Below are 16758 nucleotides of genomic sequence, written 5' to 3'. Positions count from 1 at the left end.
GGTGAATTTTAAAATATATATATATATATATATATTTAATTGAAGTGTGGTTGATTTACAACGTTGTGCCAATCTCTGCTCTATAGCAAAGTGACTCAGTTTAGGTGAATTTTTAATTCAATTAAATTAAACTTAGGGCTTCCCTGGTGGCGCAGTGGTTGGGAGTCCACCTGCCAATGCAGGGGACGTGGGTTCAAGCCCTGGTCCGGGAAGATCCCACCTGCCACGGGGCAACTAAGCCCGTGCACCACAACTACTGAGCCTGCGCTCTAGAGCCTGCGAGCCACAACTACTGAGCCCACACACCTAGAGCCCGTGCTCTGCAACAAGAGAAGCCACCGCAGTGAGAAGCCCGCGCACTGCAACGAAGAGTAGCCCCCGCTCGCCACAACTAGAGAAAGCCTGCGCACGCGCAGCAACGAAAACCCAACACAACCAAAAAAGGAAAAAAACTTAAACTTAAAAAACTCAGTCACCCAAGTTATTAAATAAATTAATATAAATTAATTAGTTAATTAAAAATCATTAATTCAATTTATTAAATAAATTGAATAAAAATTATTTTAAAAAACCATGACCCCCCCCAGTGCATAGGAACCACAGACATTTTTCTCTGAAAGGGGCTGGGAGGTGGCAAGCATTCGGTGGTTGTTATACCTTTCTCCAAAAGCAAAGTCAGTGACCTCAGAGTTTGGGCAATCATTTTTTTGCTTCCTTATTTTTAAAACTGGTGTGTTTATAGGTGTTTGTTAAAAATGGGTTTTAGTTGCCATTTACAAAATATTCCAAAGAGAAAAGAAATTATAAAATGTCCAAAAATAACTAAATAAAGAATGCTTCAGGAAGTTACAGCTTGTCATGATGGCCTGTTATCTAATCGTAGACACAAAGTACAGTCGGCTCTCCTTATCCCTAGGTTCTACATCCGAGGATTCAAACAACCTCTATTGAAAATATTTGGAAAAATTTTTTTCCAGTAAGTTCCAAATAGCAAAACTGGAATTTGCCAGGCACAGGCAATTATTAATATAGCATTTACAGTGTATTTACAACGATTTACATAGCATTTACATTGTATTACAAGTAATCTCGAGATGATTTAAAGTATACAGGAGGATTGTGTATAGGTTATATGCATATACTACACCATTTTTTTTTTTTTTTTTTGCGGTATGTGGGCCTCGCGCTGTTGTGGCCTCTCCCGCTGCGGAGCACAGGCTCCAGACGCGCAGGCTCAACGGCCATGGCTCACGGGCCCAGCCGCTCTGCGGCATGTGGGATCTTCCCGGACCGGGGCACGAACTCGTGTCCCCTGCATCGGCAGGCAGGCTCTCAACCACTGCGCCACCAGGGAAGCCCTACACCATTTTGTATAAGGGACTTGAGCATGGTATCAGCGAGGATCCTGGAACCAATTCCCTTGCAGATACGGAGGAAGGGATGATTGTACAGGCGAAAATATGCAGATCACTAAAGGGAAGTCTTCAGGTCAAAGGCCAGATTATATAAAGCAACACACCAGAATTCCCAAGCCTTGAGTCAGCCACGAAAAATAGCCTGTATAGCTTCCAGGACACTGATTAATTCAGAAACCATTCAATAAATATTTAGTCCCTTTCATAGAGAGGGGGGATCCAGAAGAGAAGTAGCCTATAGTGTAGCACAGGCACAAACTGACTTCTCTTTCGTGGGCGGCAAAGAGCCTCTTACACTGTATATTCTTGGACTATGTCAGGTAGTCATAGATTCAGCCACTGGATTTGTCACATTATTAATTTCATAATCACTGTGTAATTCACACAGACCTTTATATAGTCCTTTCTTCCTGGAGGCGAGTTTATTGTTGGAATTAAATGAACTGTCACTCCCTGGGGAAAATAGAACCAGCATTTCTCTTGGCTCATCTTGGCTATGAGGAAGGAAAAAAAAGATGAGGAAACTCTTTTTACAACATGTACAGGAATAAAGGTAAATTGTGGTGGAGTGTAAAAGCGACTGATTTTGGAGTCAGACATCTGGGCAAGTCATTCCACCTCTCTGAGCCCTAGAATATCACTGTAAAATAAGGTGTAAAATATATGTTCACCTAATGGAATTCTTGTGAATGTTAGGATTGGATTCATGCATATAACACCCCTAACACAATATTACGACAATAATGAGTTTAAAAGTGGTAGTTATTATAGAATCATAATAACACCTCTTTTTTTCTTTCTCAGCTGTTGGCTTATTTTCCAAGGCCTTGAAAGAGAGAACAGGCAGAGTTGTGTGAGTTCTGGGATAATCTAGGCAGTGTATTTGCTAGTTTCCATCAGCTGGGCCCCCTAAGGCCTTATCATAAGCGCAAATAACCAGACCTATGGTGGTGCCTTGTATTGATTTCAGTCGTGTGGCCTTCTCTTCCTTCCTGTTTCTCTCTAGCAGGTGGAAGAGAAATTTCTCTTCCTCGAAGTGACTCCATTGCAGAGATGTAAATTGAAGAGCAAAACTGGGCAGTTGGTAGTTCTGCTTTTATTCTTACTATAAAAGTAATACTTGTTAATTATAAAAAATTTGAAAAATACAAAATGTGTAAAGAAGACAACACACATCTCTTTCCATTTTGCTGCCGAGAGAAGAGCACCATTGACCGTTTTCCCGCGCCTGCAGAAATCTGTATAATTGGGATCACACTGAAAATATCGTTTTGTATTTATTTTTCCTTAGTCTTTAAAACATTTTAAATTATGAAATTAAAATTAAGGTATAAAGGTACAATTTAACAAATCATATAAAGAACTACCACTCCAAAAAAAAACACCCAAAAAACAGAACATTGCCAAAGCTGCCTCAGTATCCCTTCACTCTCACGTCCCCCACCCCTTCCCTCATTATTCAGAGGTTACCACTTCCAAGGTAAGCAGCTCCTTATTCTTCCATATAGTTTATCACCTTAAGCAGTACAATTGAATTTTCCCCAATTTGACCTCTTTCTAGGTAGAATTATAGCACATGTATTCTTTTGAGATTTGCTTTTTTCATTTCATTTTATCCTTGTAAGTTTCATCACATTGTTACATACAGTTATGGGTTTTTTTTTATTACTGTGTAATATTCCATGTGTAAATATGCCACAGTTTGTCCATGCTCATGTTAATGGACATTTGAGTTGTTCGTAGTTTGGAACTATGACTGAATATTTTTGACATGTCTCCTGGCACACGTTTATACAGGTGTCTCTAATGGAGGCTGGGTTGTGGGGGTTAGATCTGCTTTTTTTACTCACATTATATTGTGAGCATTTACCCATCTCAACACATATTTATGGGAGACATTACTTTGAATGGATTTATCATATGCCAGTATTCCAGGATTCTATTGACAGACGTTTAGATTGTTTCCAATTTTTCCTTATTGCATTTGCATATAATTCTGTGACAAATACAGTGATCTTTTTTTTTTTTTTTGGTTGTGTTGGGTCTTCGTTGCTGTGCGCGGGCTTTCTCTGGTTGCAGCGAGCAGGGGCTACTCTTTGTTGCGGTGCACAGGCTTCTCATTGCGGTGGCTTTTCTTGTTGCAGAGCATGGGCTCTAGGCGCACCGACTTCAGTAGTTGTGGCACGCGGGCTTCAGTAGTTGTGGCTCGCGGGCTCTAGAGCACAGTCTCAGTAGTTGTGGCACACGGGCTTAGTTGCTCCACGGCATGTGGAATCTTCCTGGACCAGGGATCAAACCCCTGTCCCCAGCATTGGCAGGCAGATTCTTAACCACTGTGCTACCAAGGAAATCCCAAACACAGTGTTCTTACTGATTAATGAAGCACCTCCCACAGTGCTCAGTACAAGTAGCCATCCCACCTCCTTCCTTACGTGTAATACCACAGATCTTAGCCTCTTTAATTTGTGATTCTTAAGTCAGTTAGGAAGAACTTCTGGAAAGTCTGGCTGGAAGCAGTCCTTAAGAAATAGGTATTCATGGGACTTCCCTGGCAGTCCAATGATTAAGACTTCACACTCCCAATGCAAGGGGTGTGGGTTCAATCCCTGGTTGGGGAACTAAGATCCCCTATGCTGTGTGGCACAGCCAAAAAGAAAAAAGAAAAAAAGAAATAGGTAATTAATTGAAGACTCAGGGTATCCAAAACAGAGGGCATTTCCAAAAAGGAATTATGGAGCGTGAAGATTATGAAAGAAGATCATTGTAGCTACTGCTCCTTCACAGCTTGCGACAAACCAAGCACAAATACAGTGGCAACTACCACTTGTGGACATTGAACACTTGAAATGTGGCTAATGCTACCATTTTGGAAAGTGCAGTTAAGGTTGTACAGATCCAGTCCCTTTCTTTTTTTTGTTTTGTTTTTGTCTTTGTTTTCAATTCTGTTTATTTTTTTAAGTCTGTCTTGAAAGTACAACCAATGTGATTATTTGTGCCTTAAACAAAATCAGTGTCTAAACAAATTCAATATCTAAACACATCTTCACCAATAAAATTAGGGAAAAGGGAAGGAATTTCAAAACACAGACCAGGAAACAATCACAAAATAATAGGTTTAATTACTACTGTTAAAAATTTTTTTAAAAATTAGAAAAAAGAAACTACCAAGAAAACAACTGTAAGTACTTGAGTAAGTCTTGCTATTCTGAATAATGTAACATCTTTTCTAAATTGTAGATTTAGAAGTTTTAGAACACACAGACACTAAGGAAAAGAAAGGCTAGTTCCTTGGGATTTATTATCCAGTATGATACAATTACTTCAGGATAACAGAAGCAGAACCTTCCTTATAATTAGATTTTTTTTTTTTTTTTTTTTTTTTTTTTCGGTACGCGGGCCTCTCACTGTTGTGGCCTCTCCCGTTGTGGAGCACAGGCTCCGGACGCGCAGGCTCAGCGGCCATGGCTCACGGGCCCAGCCGCTCCGCGGCATATGGGATCCTCCCAGACTGGGGCACGAACCCGTATCCCCTGCATCGGCAGGCGGACTCTCAACCACTGCGCCACCAGGGAGGCCCTATAATTAGATTTTAACAAATGATTTTGCCGCTAATAGAAATGGGGAATGTGTGAATGACAAGTTTTTCTCTTTGGATTCTAAGAATAACCATTTTGTTCATTTTTAAATAGTTATACAAAAATAAACAATTGAGGATGTTTTTGGTTTTAGTTTACCCAGGCAAAGGCCTTTGTGTTGCGCAGGCAAAGGCAACCACAATGTACACGCAGGCTAGATTGTAACCTGTCCACACAGAACCAATCAAGAACAAGCAAGCCAAAAGGGACAAAGGAAGCCTCCAATCTGATTTAAGCTCTTGTAACTATGGCCCCTAGGGCAGCTTATTCCTGCCATCTAGGTCTAAGATGGTGGGGCGCAGTTCCAAACCTACCAAAAATGGAAGCGAAGGGCATAAGCTGGCAGGCAGGCAGAAAGATCTTTTGACAGGAATCACTCCATGAGTTAGGGAAGTGGATGAAAGGGGAATATAATGAAGATTCTAGAATAAAGACAGTGGCAGGTTTAAGGAGGAGCCTTAGGAAGGGTTCTCACACTTCTAAAGTATACATGTTAACTGGGTGAGGACAAAAGTACAGTCCCCAGATTCAAATGAAATTTTAAATAATTATATGAGTGCCTACAGGCCAGAGTTAAACCCCTAGCAATACTGTTAATATCAGATGTTATCAAGAGTGAACTGGAAACAGATCTTGTTTGTGCCTTTCCGCAGACATTGAAGTCAAAGGAAGAAATTGCACCTACAACTAAGAACTAAGAGGCCAAAATACCACCTTCATAAACCTTTGACCATAAATTTCCAGATTTGTGCTCTCATTTAGTTGAAGTTGCATTTATCCTAATTTACTGACATTTTTGTTTAAGCATGCCTACATTTTAAAAAATGGTGATTAGTTTTGAAATTTAAGATAAAACTTCTAGAACCTTCACCAAGATTACTATTAAAACCCTTAGTATAAAAGATTTCTGTGATCCTTACAATTGATGGAAACCCTACTACTTTCACATTTTTAAATTTATATTTTCTGAAATATTAATGGTCAGATATCTCCAACTGCTAAAGAAAATATAGTATGATCTGGTTTCCGAATCGAAACATGGTTAATAAAAATTTAAAAAATTGTATTTACACAAAATAGCCTGAAAAATTAAAAAGAACGGTGAATCCTAGGTCCTACAGGGGAGGGAAAAGCAGCATCATAAATAAGTTCAAATTGAAAATTTGGAGTTTTTGTCCTGTCCCCCATGCTATTTATGAACTGCCATATTTTAAAAACAACAATTATGTTACAAAGAAGAGGATTTGTCATCCGCATTTCTTCCTCATTCAGGTCAGCTTGGCTTTCTTCTTTGCAGGTCCTTTGTGCCCTTTGGCCTTTCTTCTTAAATTCCGCCTGTCGACCACAGGCACTTCCACTTCTATCTCCTCTGAGCTGCTATCCACAGTCTTCTCTGTTGATTGTGTCAACTGATCCAGTTGCTCAGAATATGCTTCAGACTGCTTCTCTGACTGGTTCTTCTGTCCTGCATTCTGTGAAAATGGCACATCTTCAAGTTCAACCTCTATTAAAGAGCTCTGAGGAAGAGCTGGAGATGTTTCCTGGGGCTCGGCTACCCCCTCCTCACCCTGGTCTTCCAATGAGGCGGTAGTGTTGGGTGATACATTTTCAGGAATCGATTCTTCAGAAAATTCAGTTATCACGGAGTTTGGAAAACCACTGTCGGCCCGTTCTTCATTTGGGACAGTAGCCACATTGTCTGAACTCCCACAATGTGCTTTCTTTCTTGAAACTAGAGGCAGCCTCTCTCCATGTGTCCCTTGTCATCAGATGGGCCTTCATCTAGCAACATTTCTGAGTCAGTTACACGTGAAGTCTTACCCTGTACAACAGCCTCAGGAGATTTTGAAGATTCTCCCACCAGTGGAACAAGATTCGTGGAGTCTTCACTGGAATTAAAAGACTGCAATTTTAATTCTTCACCTAAAACTTCACTAGTGGAGTCCTCCTCTTCTGTTATATGTGAAGTCTTAAGAGTATCATCCATTATCTCACCATTCATAGGCTCTAATTCAGATTCCTTTTCACCTTCTTGCTTTTCCAGGCCTGGCTGGGTTTCTGGTGCTGGTCGAACATTTTTATCACTACTTTCATCCTCAAATTCAATCACAGTCTGTTCGGGTTCTTCTTCCAAGAATTCTTCTGAGCTCTCTGATGTTCGTGCCATAGACTCCAATTTCTTCACTGAAGCTGTAGGTGAAGTCTGGGGAGTCTTTTCATCTTGCCCTTGAGAACTACTAAATTCAGAATCCTGAAACCGTTTTCCAATCTTTGGCCGCTTTAGATGACTACTTCGAGTACGAGTGGAAACAGGTGTTTTATCGTGACCTTCAGAAGTGCTTGCAAAGGCATCTTTTAGAGAATCAATAGTTAGCTGCATCTCACTAGACAGACTGTCTTCAGCTCCTGCTTCATAGTCTGGAACAGATGCAAGACTGTTTATATTCTCCAGACACAGGTCTTTTAGCTTCATTTTGAGAAACTGCCGTAATTTTAAATGTTTCTCTTTGAATGCTCCGGTGATTGGTATTCTCTGGTACCAGTGTCCAACACCTTCAACTTCCCAAAGCAGTTCATGGTTTCCTGGATATTTTTCAAAGTACTGGTTGCAACTATGTACGTGAGAGAGGTCAGTGGATACCACAAGCCAAGTGCATCTTCTGTGAAGGAATCAACAAACTCCTCCAGCATATGAAGCCCAAAGTCTTTGCCTCTATATTTCTTTCTTATGAACATTGTATCAAGAACTGGCAGTTGGTAGCTTTGGGTAAGAAACGAGGCACATAGGCTTCCTGTAGGCTTAACTGAATAAAACCCGATGGCCTCTCCTTTCTTCCACAGAATCTTAGCATAATCAGTACTGCTATGACACAGGAATGGGATCTCATTTCTCTCCATTTCCTGCTTTCTGTAAATAATTCGATTCAGAACATACAGAACCCCTCTCTCCCCAAGAGTTCTCACCTGCTTAAGTCCCTCTCTAGAAGGGACAGACGTTTTCACAATATCATCAATAGCCCACCACTGGTCAGCAAGGTAAAGTGCCACAGCTGTGAGTAAGTCCTCGGCTGCAGAAAGAGCAAGAACTTTCTGGGTCTGACCTCCACCATAGAGAGGTACAAAGCCTACATTTGACAGGCTCATAGGAATCGTAATATTGAGAAGAGAAAAACATTCAGGATTTTCAGGGTCCCCACACCTGAGATCTGACATGTAATCTTCAGCAGAATTTTCCATTTCCTCATGACTGCAATTATCCAGCATATCCACAGGGAATGCCATCCTCTCGGGCGCGCCGCCTGAGCCCGGGAAAGGAGGCGGAGCCGCGGGAATGAATGAAGCCGGCGGCGTCTCGCTGGCGACTCCTGCCGGGCCCGGGCCGCACCGCTCGCGGCTGCCGGGGCCGGTACAGCCGCCTGCCCCTCGCCCGGGACGCCCGGCTCCTCCAGTCCCTTTCTTTTTGAGTCTCAGAGAATATGATGAAAGATAAAGCCCTTCTCTCTAGAAAAACGCACATTTGCAAATCATCCAATTTCAAGGGGTCCTAAGTTAAGAATCCTTAGAAAAGTCTGCATGCACTTCAGGTGCTTCTCAAACTGTGATTTTGTGGAGAGAGCTGTCTCCCAGGGACCACTATACAGCAGAGCTCTGAGCTCCATCAGTCTCGCTCTTGGATCTTTACAGTCTGGGGACCCATCTGAAGGGTGAAGAAATCCTTGGTCAGCCCCTGAACCAGAGTCTGATTTTCTCAAGAGATCAAGAAGGATTTCTATGCTGGTGACACTACCCATTCCTGCTACCTTCACGCAGACCACCACTCCTTGTGTACTAGGACTGGAGTTTCTTAACTGCTGTGCTTGGCTACCTGTCTTTCCTGTCCACAGTGACACTAAAAGCACAGTCTAGCTTTCCTTGCGTTCCTTTTCACATAGGGGCTCCAGCACTCATTTCACTCAGTATGCATCAGCCTGCAATGTGGATGTGAACGCCTGAAACTTGAGTGACGTTACACTCACTCCATTGTTCACCAGCCCTGTGTGGCTTACCAAAGCCTGGTGTCAGTCCCAACTAGGGTACTGGCTAAGCAGCTGGGTTTAAAGAATGAATTCTAGAGGACTGGAGCTTTCTGTTTTGGCTAAGCATCTGTAGACTGTAGCAGTTAGTTGGACCTTAGCATCCTAGGGAGCCAAGACCTTCTGAAGAAGTATGCCAGGAAGGGAATCTTGGTTGCTGTAAATCCTATTATCAAATGGACAACTGCCTTCAGTAGAACTTGCTTCCTTGAACTGGGCCCTGAGGGAGGACACCTGGGTGGGGATCCCCTGACAACAGGATAGCCCTTATCTCTGTATTAGAAGTATCTATTTCAGTCAACACTGGGAGAACAAGCTGAATTAAGGTAGGTCATTAGGAGGTAAAAGGTAAACACGGTTTTAAGTTTCTTGTTTGTTCTTGCTTTAGTCTCCTTAACAGGTCAGAGTGGGTGAGAAAATGGGAAATAGAGCCAGGAGTTCCTTGTAGAGCCCAAACTTGTAAGTTCTTGGTGGTTCAGGAGCTTGACATTGTTGGATGATGCCTCACCTGGAATCAGGACAGGATGTGATCTGAGGATTCTGCCTCCAGGCTTTCAAAAATCAATGGAGACTGCTGCAGGTGATCCATGATGGCCCAGTCAAGGAGTTTCTGGGGATGACATCTGGGTAGAATAAAAGGGTGTCTTCTGTTGGGCTGTATTCCGTGTATCACATTGATCACCAAGGTCTGTCTGTTCTACCCCGAAGTAACTGTGAAATTTGCTCCCTTTCCCTTTATGTCCATAGCCTCTGTCTTTGCTCAGACTCTCAATTTTCCTTGCTTGAATCTCTGCCAACAGCCCCTCAACTATTCCCTCTACCTCCACCCCAACCCCTCCAGTCTTTGCTCTACCCTACAGCTAGAGTGATCTTTCACTGTACAGATCTGATCCCTATCACCTTTCTGCTGGAAATGCTTCAGTGGAGCTCATTATAGGCAAGATGAAAACTTGGTATGCCATTAAGTATTTTTTTCAAGTGCTGTTGTTTCTGTACCCTCCATCATAATCTTCTTCATGCAGTAAATTCCAGAAATACTTGTTGGGTGTCTCTTACACTCCAGGCACTACTCTAGGCCCTGAAAACAGCAGTGAACAAAACAGGCAAAATTCTCTGTGTCTGTGGAGCGTGCATTCTGTTGGGTGGGGGACAAACACATAAATGTGTAGTATATCAGATTGTGATAAGTGCTATGGAGAAAAATAAGGAAAGAAGAAATTGTGACCAGGGGTGGGGTTGTTCCAATTTTTTTAAATGTATTTATTCATATTTTAGTTGTGGCACACAGGATCTTCATTGCGGCATGCAGACTCTTAGTTGCAGCATGTATGTGGGATCTAGTTCCCTGACCGCGGATGAAACCCAGGCCCCCTGCATTGGAAGCATGGAGTCTTAACCACTGGACCACCAGGGAACTCCGTTTTCCAATTTTTAATAGAAGGGTCAGGGAAAGTAACATTTTGGCGAGGACCTCAAGGAGGTGAGGAAAATACCTGAGGAAAGACCATTCTAGGTAAAAGGAACAGGCAAGTGCAGAGGTGCTAAGCCAGGAATCACAAGGAAAGCAGTGTGACTGATCAGAGTGAGTTAGCAAGGAGAGTATAAGAGAGGAGGTTGCAAGGTAGCAAAGGCAGGATGGGACAAACGGTGTAAGAATGCAGTAGACCTTATTAGTTGGAGTTTGACTCTGACTTAGGGTGAAATGGGAAGCTACTGGAGGGTATAAGTTTAGGAATGACATATTCTAAGGGATCATTTGGGTTACAGTGAGGGGAATAAACCCTAAGAGGGTCAAGGACAGAAGCTGGGAGGTCAGCCAGGAGGCTAGGCAGGAGGCCATTGTCTCAGACCAGGGTAGTAGCAGTGGAGGTAGTGGATTCTAAAATATCTATTAAAACATATATTTTAAAGGTAGAGTCAGATAATTCACGGATGGACCAGATGTGGAAATGAGAGTAAGAGAGGAGTCAAGGCTGACTCAAGTATATGGTTGCCATTTTCAAAAATGGGAAGAATTAGGCTTTGGTGTAGAAATCAAGAATTTGATTCTGGATGTGTTAAGTTCAAGATGCCTATTGGACAACCAAGTGGGAATGTTGATCAGGCAGTTGGATATATGTATATGCATACATATATAGAATTCAAAGGAGAGGTCTGGGCTGGAAATGTATATTTGAGAATCATCAACATAGAGAGCCACAGGGCTGGATAAGAGCCCTCAGGAAGAGTGAGCAGTTGGAGAAGAGGACAAAAGAAACCAAGAAGTCGCCAGCAAGATAGGAGGAAAACAAAGTGCGTGTGGTGCCAAGAGAAGAAAGTGTTCTGGGGAGAAAGGAGTAACCAATCGTGTTTAAAGCTTCAGACAGATTAAGGATAGATATTGACCATTAGATATAGCAATTTGGATGTCATTCATAACCTTGACAAGGGGACATTCTGTGGAGTCATAAGCATGAAAATCTGATGGGAGGAAAGGTTTGGAGATGGGAAAATAGCCAATTCTCATTGTCTGAAGGGGAGGAGACATGGGACCGTAGCTGGAAAGAGAAGTGAGATCAAGAGACAGTTGTTGTTTTTGAAGATGAGAGAAATAACGGCGTGTTTATTTGCTGAGGGAAATGATCCAGGAGAGAGAGGAGAATGGTTGGAGTGATGGAATCAGGTGTACACAAGTGGAGGAGCTGGCCCAAGTTAGGAGCACATACCATTCGTCATTATTGATAGGAGGGAAGGCAGACTAGATGAGCCTGGACGCAGGGAGGTGGGAACCTTGTGGACTTTCTCTTCTTATTTTTATTTTCTCAGTGAACTAGGAGACAAGGTTGTCCTCTTAGGATGGGGAAGAAGTTATGAAAAGTTTGAAAAGAGGGGAAGGTATGGAATGGCCATCTGTGAGAATGGGTTAATGACTGTGCTAGGATACTGTAAGTAGAATTGATGAGTGACATTGGAGGCCTTTTTAAGGTGAGTGGTCATACACTTAAAGTGAGAGCAGTTAGCAGAAGTTTGTGAATCTTCCAGTCATGTTCAGCTGCCCACTTGCACGTGCATAGGTGGAGGGTTAGATTTTATTAAGGCTTGTGTTCTGTCAGAAAAGTACAATGAAGCACGAGAGAGGGGAAAGGGAACCAAGGTTATATTCGAAGGAGTGATCATTATAACGGACCACAGAATCTAAGTGAGATAAGAGGTGAAACAAGGACACAAAGGGAATAACTGAGCTACAATGGAGGACAAACTTTTTGGAGGAGAGGCAGTCAGGGATTTTAGAAATTAGTGTTTTGGAAGCATCATCTGTAAGGATACTGAGGTTATGTGGGAGCAGGGTTGGAGAGTGATAGTGGCCACATGATGGCAATGAGGGTAGCATAGTCTGGTTAACATCTGAATCAAAGCTGGACACTTGGGGAAGGAGGGAAGCAGAATGGTCTGGAAGCAGCAATAAGGAAAACAGAGAAAAAAAAAAGGACAAAGAGGAAACCTATTCCACTGCAAGGTGTGGGCAAAAAACAACCACCACTTTAGAGGGCTGCAGGGGAATCACTGTCCTCAGAGGAGACCCAGATTTCCTTTAGAGCAAGGAGAAGGAAAAGTTCAGAGATTTTTAGAAAAGAGGGATTTTGCTGATCCCAACAACCAATTCCTGAGAGTTTCAGGAGATGAAGAGGGTAGGAAATGGGGTTAGAAAACAGAATGTACAGGACCATTGGGGATGAAATGCAAGGGATAATGAATGATCTAGAGTCCTGGGGCTTCTTGTGTGACTAGCATAAACCAGGGTAAAGGGAATAATGATAACAGATAATGATGGTCTGAAGGCAGATAACGGTGGCCGAACTGTGAATACTGAGGAAACGGAGGTATGAAGGACCTTCCAAGATATGCCCACCTTTACTCTTCACAGTGATGAGGTCAGGGGAGGAGTGTTGTCTTGTCGAGGGCACCTGAAATTCTAGAAATTTAGAAATGTCATTCTGGAGATAAATAGTGTCACCATTTCTGCAAATGATGCAAAGCATCTGGAGTCAGCTTGACTGAACAAATGGGAGTTTTGATTGAAGGAAGAAAGGGGTGGAGTGTGGAACACTGAAGAACCAGGAAATTCTTCAGGGGATTTTACAGGAGTTTCTGGTGCTGACTCATATGACAGGAAGTCTGGGCATAGTCAGTTGGGGCTCTTTTTTTTTTTTTTGCGGGTACGCGGGCCTCTCACTGTTGTGGCCTCTCCCGTTGCAGAGCACAGGCTCCGGACATGCAGGCTCAGCGGCCATGGCTCACGGGCCCAGCCGCTCCGTGGCATGTGGGATCTTCCCAGACCGGGGCACGAACCCGTGTCCCCTGCATCGGCAGGCGGACTCTCAACCAGTGCGCCACCAGGGAAGCCCCAGTTGGGGCTCTTAACAGTGGCTCAGTGATGCTGTTAAGTGCCATCTTTCTGCAGACCTTCAACCTGACACTTATTGCCTTATGGTCATAAGAAGTTTGCTGCACATGTAGAACTCACATCTAAATTCAAAATGGGAAAGGGGGAAAAGGTTAACAGGCAAAGGGTATATGCATCTATGAGGCAAAAATGTGGAAGTACTTACAATAGCTCATGTGGATTACTCTGTTTAAAGCATCTTCTTTATTCCCTAGCTAACTTCCATCTTCTCTTTCAAAATTCTACTCAAGTCAACATCATCTTCTTGGAGAAAACATTCCTCATCTCCCTAGGCTGAATTAGGTGCCCCTGGTGTGTGTATTCAGAGCCTGTGATAGAGTGCAATGTCAACCCCAATTCTTCCATCTCTGTATCCATGCCCTGTGCCATATAACTCTGATTCTGGTCTCAGCCATGCAACTTGCTTTAACCAATGGGATATTTTAAAGCAAAAGCTTAAAAATCATCAAGAGCATGCTCTTCCTCTTGTGTCTAAGCCAGTGCCATGAGAACATACCTGCTGGAGGATGAGAGACACATGAAACAGAGCTAGATCAACATGGTGAGGCCATCCTAGATCAGCCAGTAGCACCTAACCCCCAGACACTTCAATGAGCCCAACCAAAATCAGCAGGACTGCCGAGGCAACCACCAAAGTTAACAGTTACTGTTTCACCCACTAAAGTTATGTGGTTGGTTGCTACTTAGCATTATTATGGCACTGGATCATTGACACAGAGTCCCTTGGGTATAGCTCTGCTACAAGCCTTAGCCCTGTCTCCTGAACTAATGTCAGGGAGCTCCCTTACGACAGGACACTTTTATCTGTGTACATCTGTCACCTAGCACAGTGCCTGGCACCTAGAAGGTGCACAGTGAAATCTTGTGAAAGGAATGAATGAATGAACCTTTGTTCAGCCTTTACAAAGGGCCTTATTTCTTTGTGCACAACAGGTGCAAAATTCTCCATGGTTAAACAGTGTAATCAAATGGACGCACCCACAGAAAACCTAGTTCAACAAGATATCTGAAGCTCTAGTATATAATAAACACTCATCACAGATTAAAGCTTTTTTCTACCTCAAGTACAATGGCTATTTCTTAAACATTGGGCAATCTATTTTACATTTTGTTATGTTGTATAGATCTGTTTAAAGAGAATCTAAATACTGTAAGTACACTTTAAAGGGTAGAGTGTAGATGGATATGACTCAGTCTAGATATCTTTACTCTTATCTTCGGTACACAATACCAAACCATTGTTAACTACTGATATTTCCTAAATCATGTCGAGAAACTTGCATGGCTTTAAAAAAAAAGTATTTGTGTTAATATAAAAAAAGAGAAAGGGGTCCACTAGGGGTCTACAGAGGAAAATATCATATCTAGTAGCCTAGTCAGGTATGGGGGTTGGGAGAAAGGCAAGAATATTATCCTTATGAAAGGTCAGCAACAATCACATAGTTTCGCATGCTTTGGGGACACTGAGCAAACTAGTTTTGCCTAAGAAGAGAGTTTCTACAGAGAAATAGTAAAAAAAAAAAAAAAAAAAAAAAAAAAATGTCTGGGAGTGGTAGGGCAGGATGGAGCCCAGTCGTGGAAATCCTTGAATATAAAGTTAGGGTCATTTTAACATTATCTTTTACTCAGCAGGGGATAGTTAACTTTTTTTTTTTTCTTTTTCTTTTTTTTTTGCGATACGTGGGCCTCTCACTGTTGTGGCCTCTCCCGTTGCGGAGCACAGGCTCCGGACGCGCAGGCTCAGCGGCCATGGCTCACGGGCCCAGCCGCTCCGCGGCATGTGGGATCTTCCCGGACTGGGGCACGAACCCTTGTCCCCTGCATCGGCAGGCAGATTCTCAACCACTGCGCCACCAGGGAAGCCCACTCACCCCCACCCCCGGTTTATTTTTAAATCACATCTCTTATTAAAGTCTAGATTTCTGCTGGATGCCAGTGACCAAGGAATTATTTTGAGATGAAAAGGTTTGCTGTTCTCTCCCTGACAGTCATTTAGCCTGTTGTCCATTGGGGGTCCATGAATTGTTTTTTTCCCCCCTCTGGCTATTGGGTTGTCTCATTTTCTTCTATTTTGCTTTCCATACACTCCCCCGGCCTCTGCTGGTCTAATTCTGTGAAAAACTAATTATAGCCAGGGGTAGAGGTCAGATGTAAGAATGAATGAGAGGGGCTTCCCTGGTGGTGCAGTGGTTGAGAGTCCGCCTGCCGATGCAGGGGACGCGGGTTCGTGCCCTGGTCTGGGAAGATCCCACATGCCGCGGAGCGGCTGGGCTCGTAAGCCGTGGCCACTGAGCCTGTGCGTCTGGAGCCTGTGCTCCGCAGCAGGAGAGGCCACAACAGTGAGAGGCCCGTGTACCACAAAAAAAAAAAAAAAAAGGAATGAATGAAACTCCATGTAACCAAAACCAGAATCAACATCGCAATAAACTATTCTAAGTGCCTTTCTCAAGAGCACATCTCACCTGAGTTGTGGTAACATTTACCTTTCAGGTGTGAGGATGTCATTTTGTCCTCAAAGAGTGTTTCATAATCCACTACTTATATTTGCTAGGTGGGTGTCTCTGTTTTTTATGCAAGTGGAATTTAGTCAGGAAAGATAAATACCTTATCTAAAATCTTATGTCATGTTTTCTCTAGAATGTTTTCTCCATTTTGCTCCCATTCCACCTGACAGACTCCTTTTAAGCCTTCTAAACTCTGTTCAGACATGCCTTGTCTGTGCAACGTTTCCTTACCCCGCTGCTCAGTTCAGTCTCCTCCTTCCCTGCCCCACTGCAATGGTCTCTGGGTTGTACAGACTTCTGCAGTTACGCACGTTGCTCTACATGTCTGTCTCCCCTGTGGGATTACAGGGGTGATGAGGGGGTTGTGGAATCCAAAGCGAGAGAATCTAAAGGCAAAGTGGAAACTTCTGAACTCGGCCAACAGTCTGAGCAAAAGATAAAGGGGCAACACCTAAAACCATCCCCAGCTAGATTCATTTCCTTCCTGATTTAAAATGTTTGGGAAGGGAGTTTTCACAGCCCCCCAGTAGCTGTCAGGGCAATGGTGTTCACCTCAGGGGCTCCCAGGCCAACTCCCTGTGTTGTTTGCTGAGCACGTCTCGCTTCTCACGCCACCTTAACCCCTCCTGGGCGCCCTTCACAGCACGGCTGCTTTTTCTGCTTCATTGCGTTTCCAGCGTGGATGCT

General features: G+C 43.2%; 2 protein-coding genes across 2 annotated transcripts in view; one reads left to right on the top strand and one right to left on the bottom strand.

The window, feature by feature from the left end:
* ZNF19 (zinc finger protein 19) overlaps positions 1–16758 on the top strand; it is a 134627-nt gene that overhangs the window by 41514 nt on the left and 76355 nt on the right. The gene's annotated exons all lie outside the window — the stretch shown is intronic.
* On the bottom strand, positions 6319–8390 carry LOC308605969 (soluble lamin-associated protein of 75 kDa-like; the record flags this gene model as incomplete). Its single annotated transcript, XM_081216354.1, is given in 5 exon segments — positions 6319–6800; positions 6803–7490; positions 7492–7571; positions 7574–7666; positions 7669–8390. Coding segments are annotated over 5 exon segments (2007 nt in total). The 5' UTR covers positions 8333–8390.

The sequence above is a fragment of the Mesoplodon bidens genome (genome assembly GCF_964165515.1).
Source record: "Mesoplodon bidens genome assembly, chromosome: 18".
NCBI classification, from domain to species: domain Eukaryota; kingdom Metazoa; phylum Chordata; class Mammalia; order Artiodactyla; family Ziphiidae; genus Mesoplodon; species Mesoplodon bidens.
This window is presented reverse-complemented; position numbering and strand designations above follow the sequence as displayed.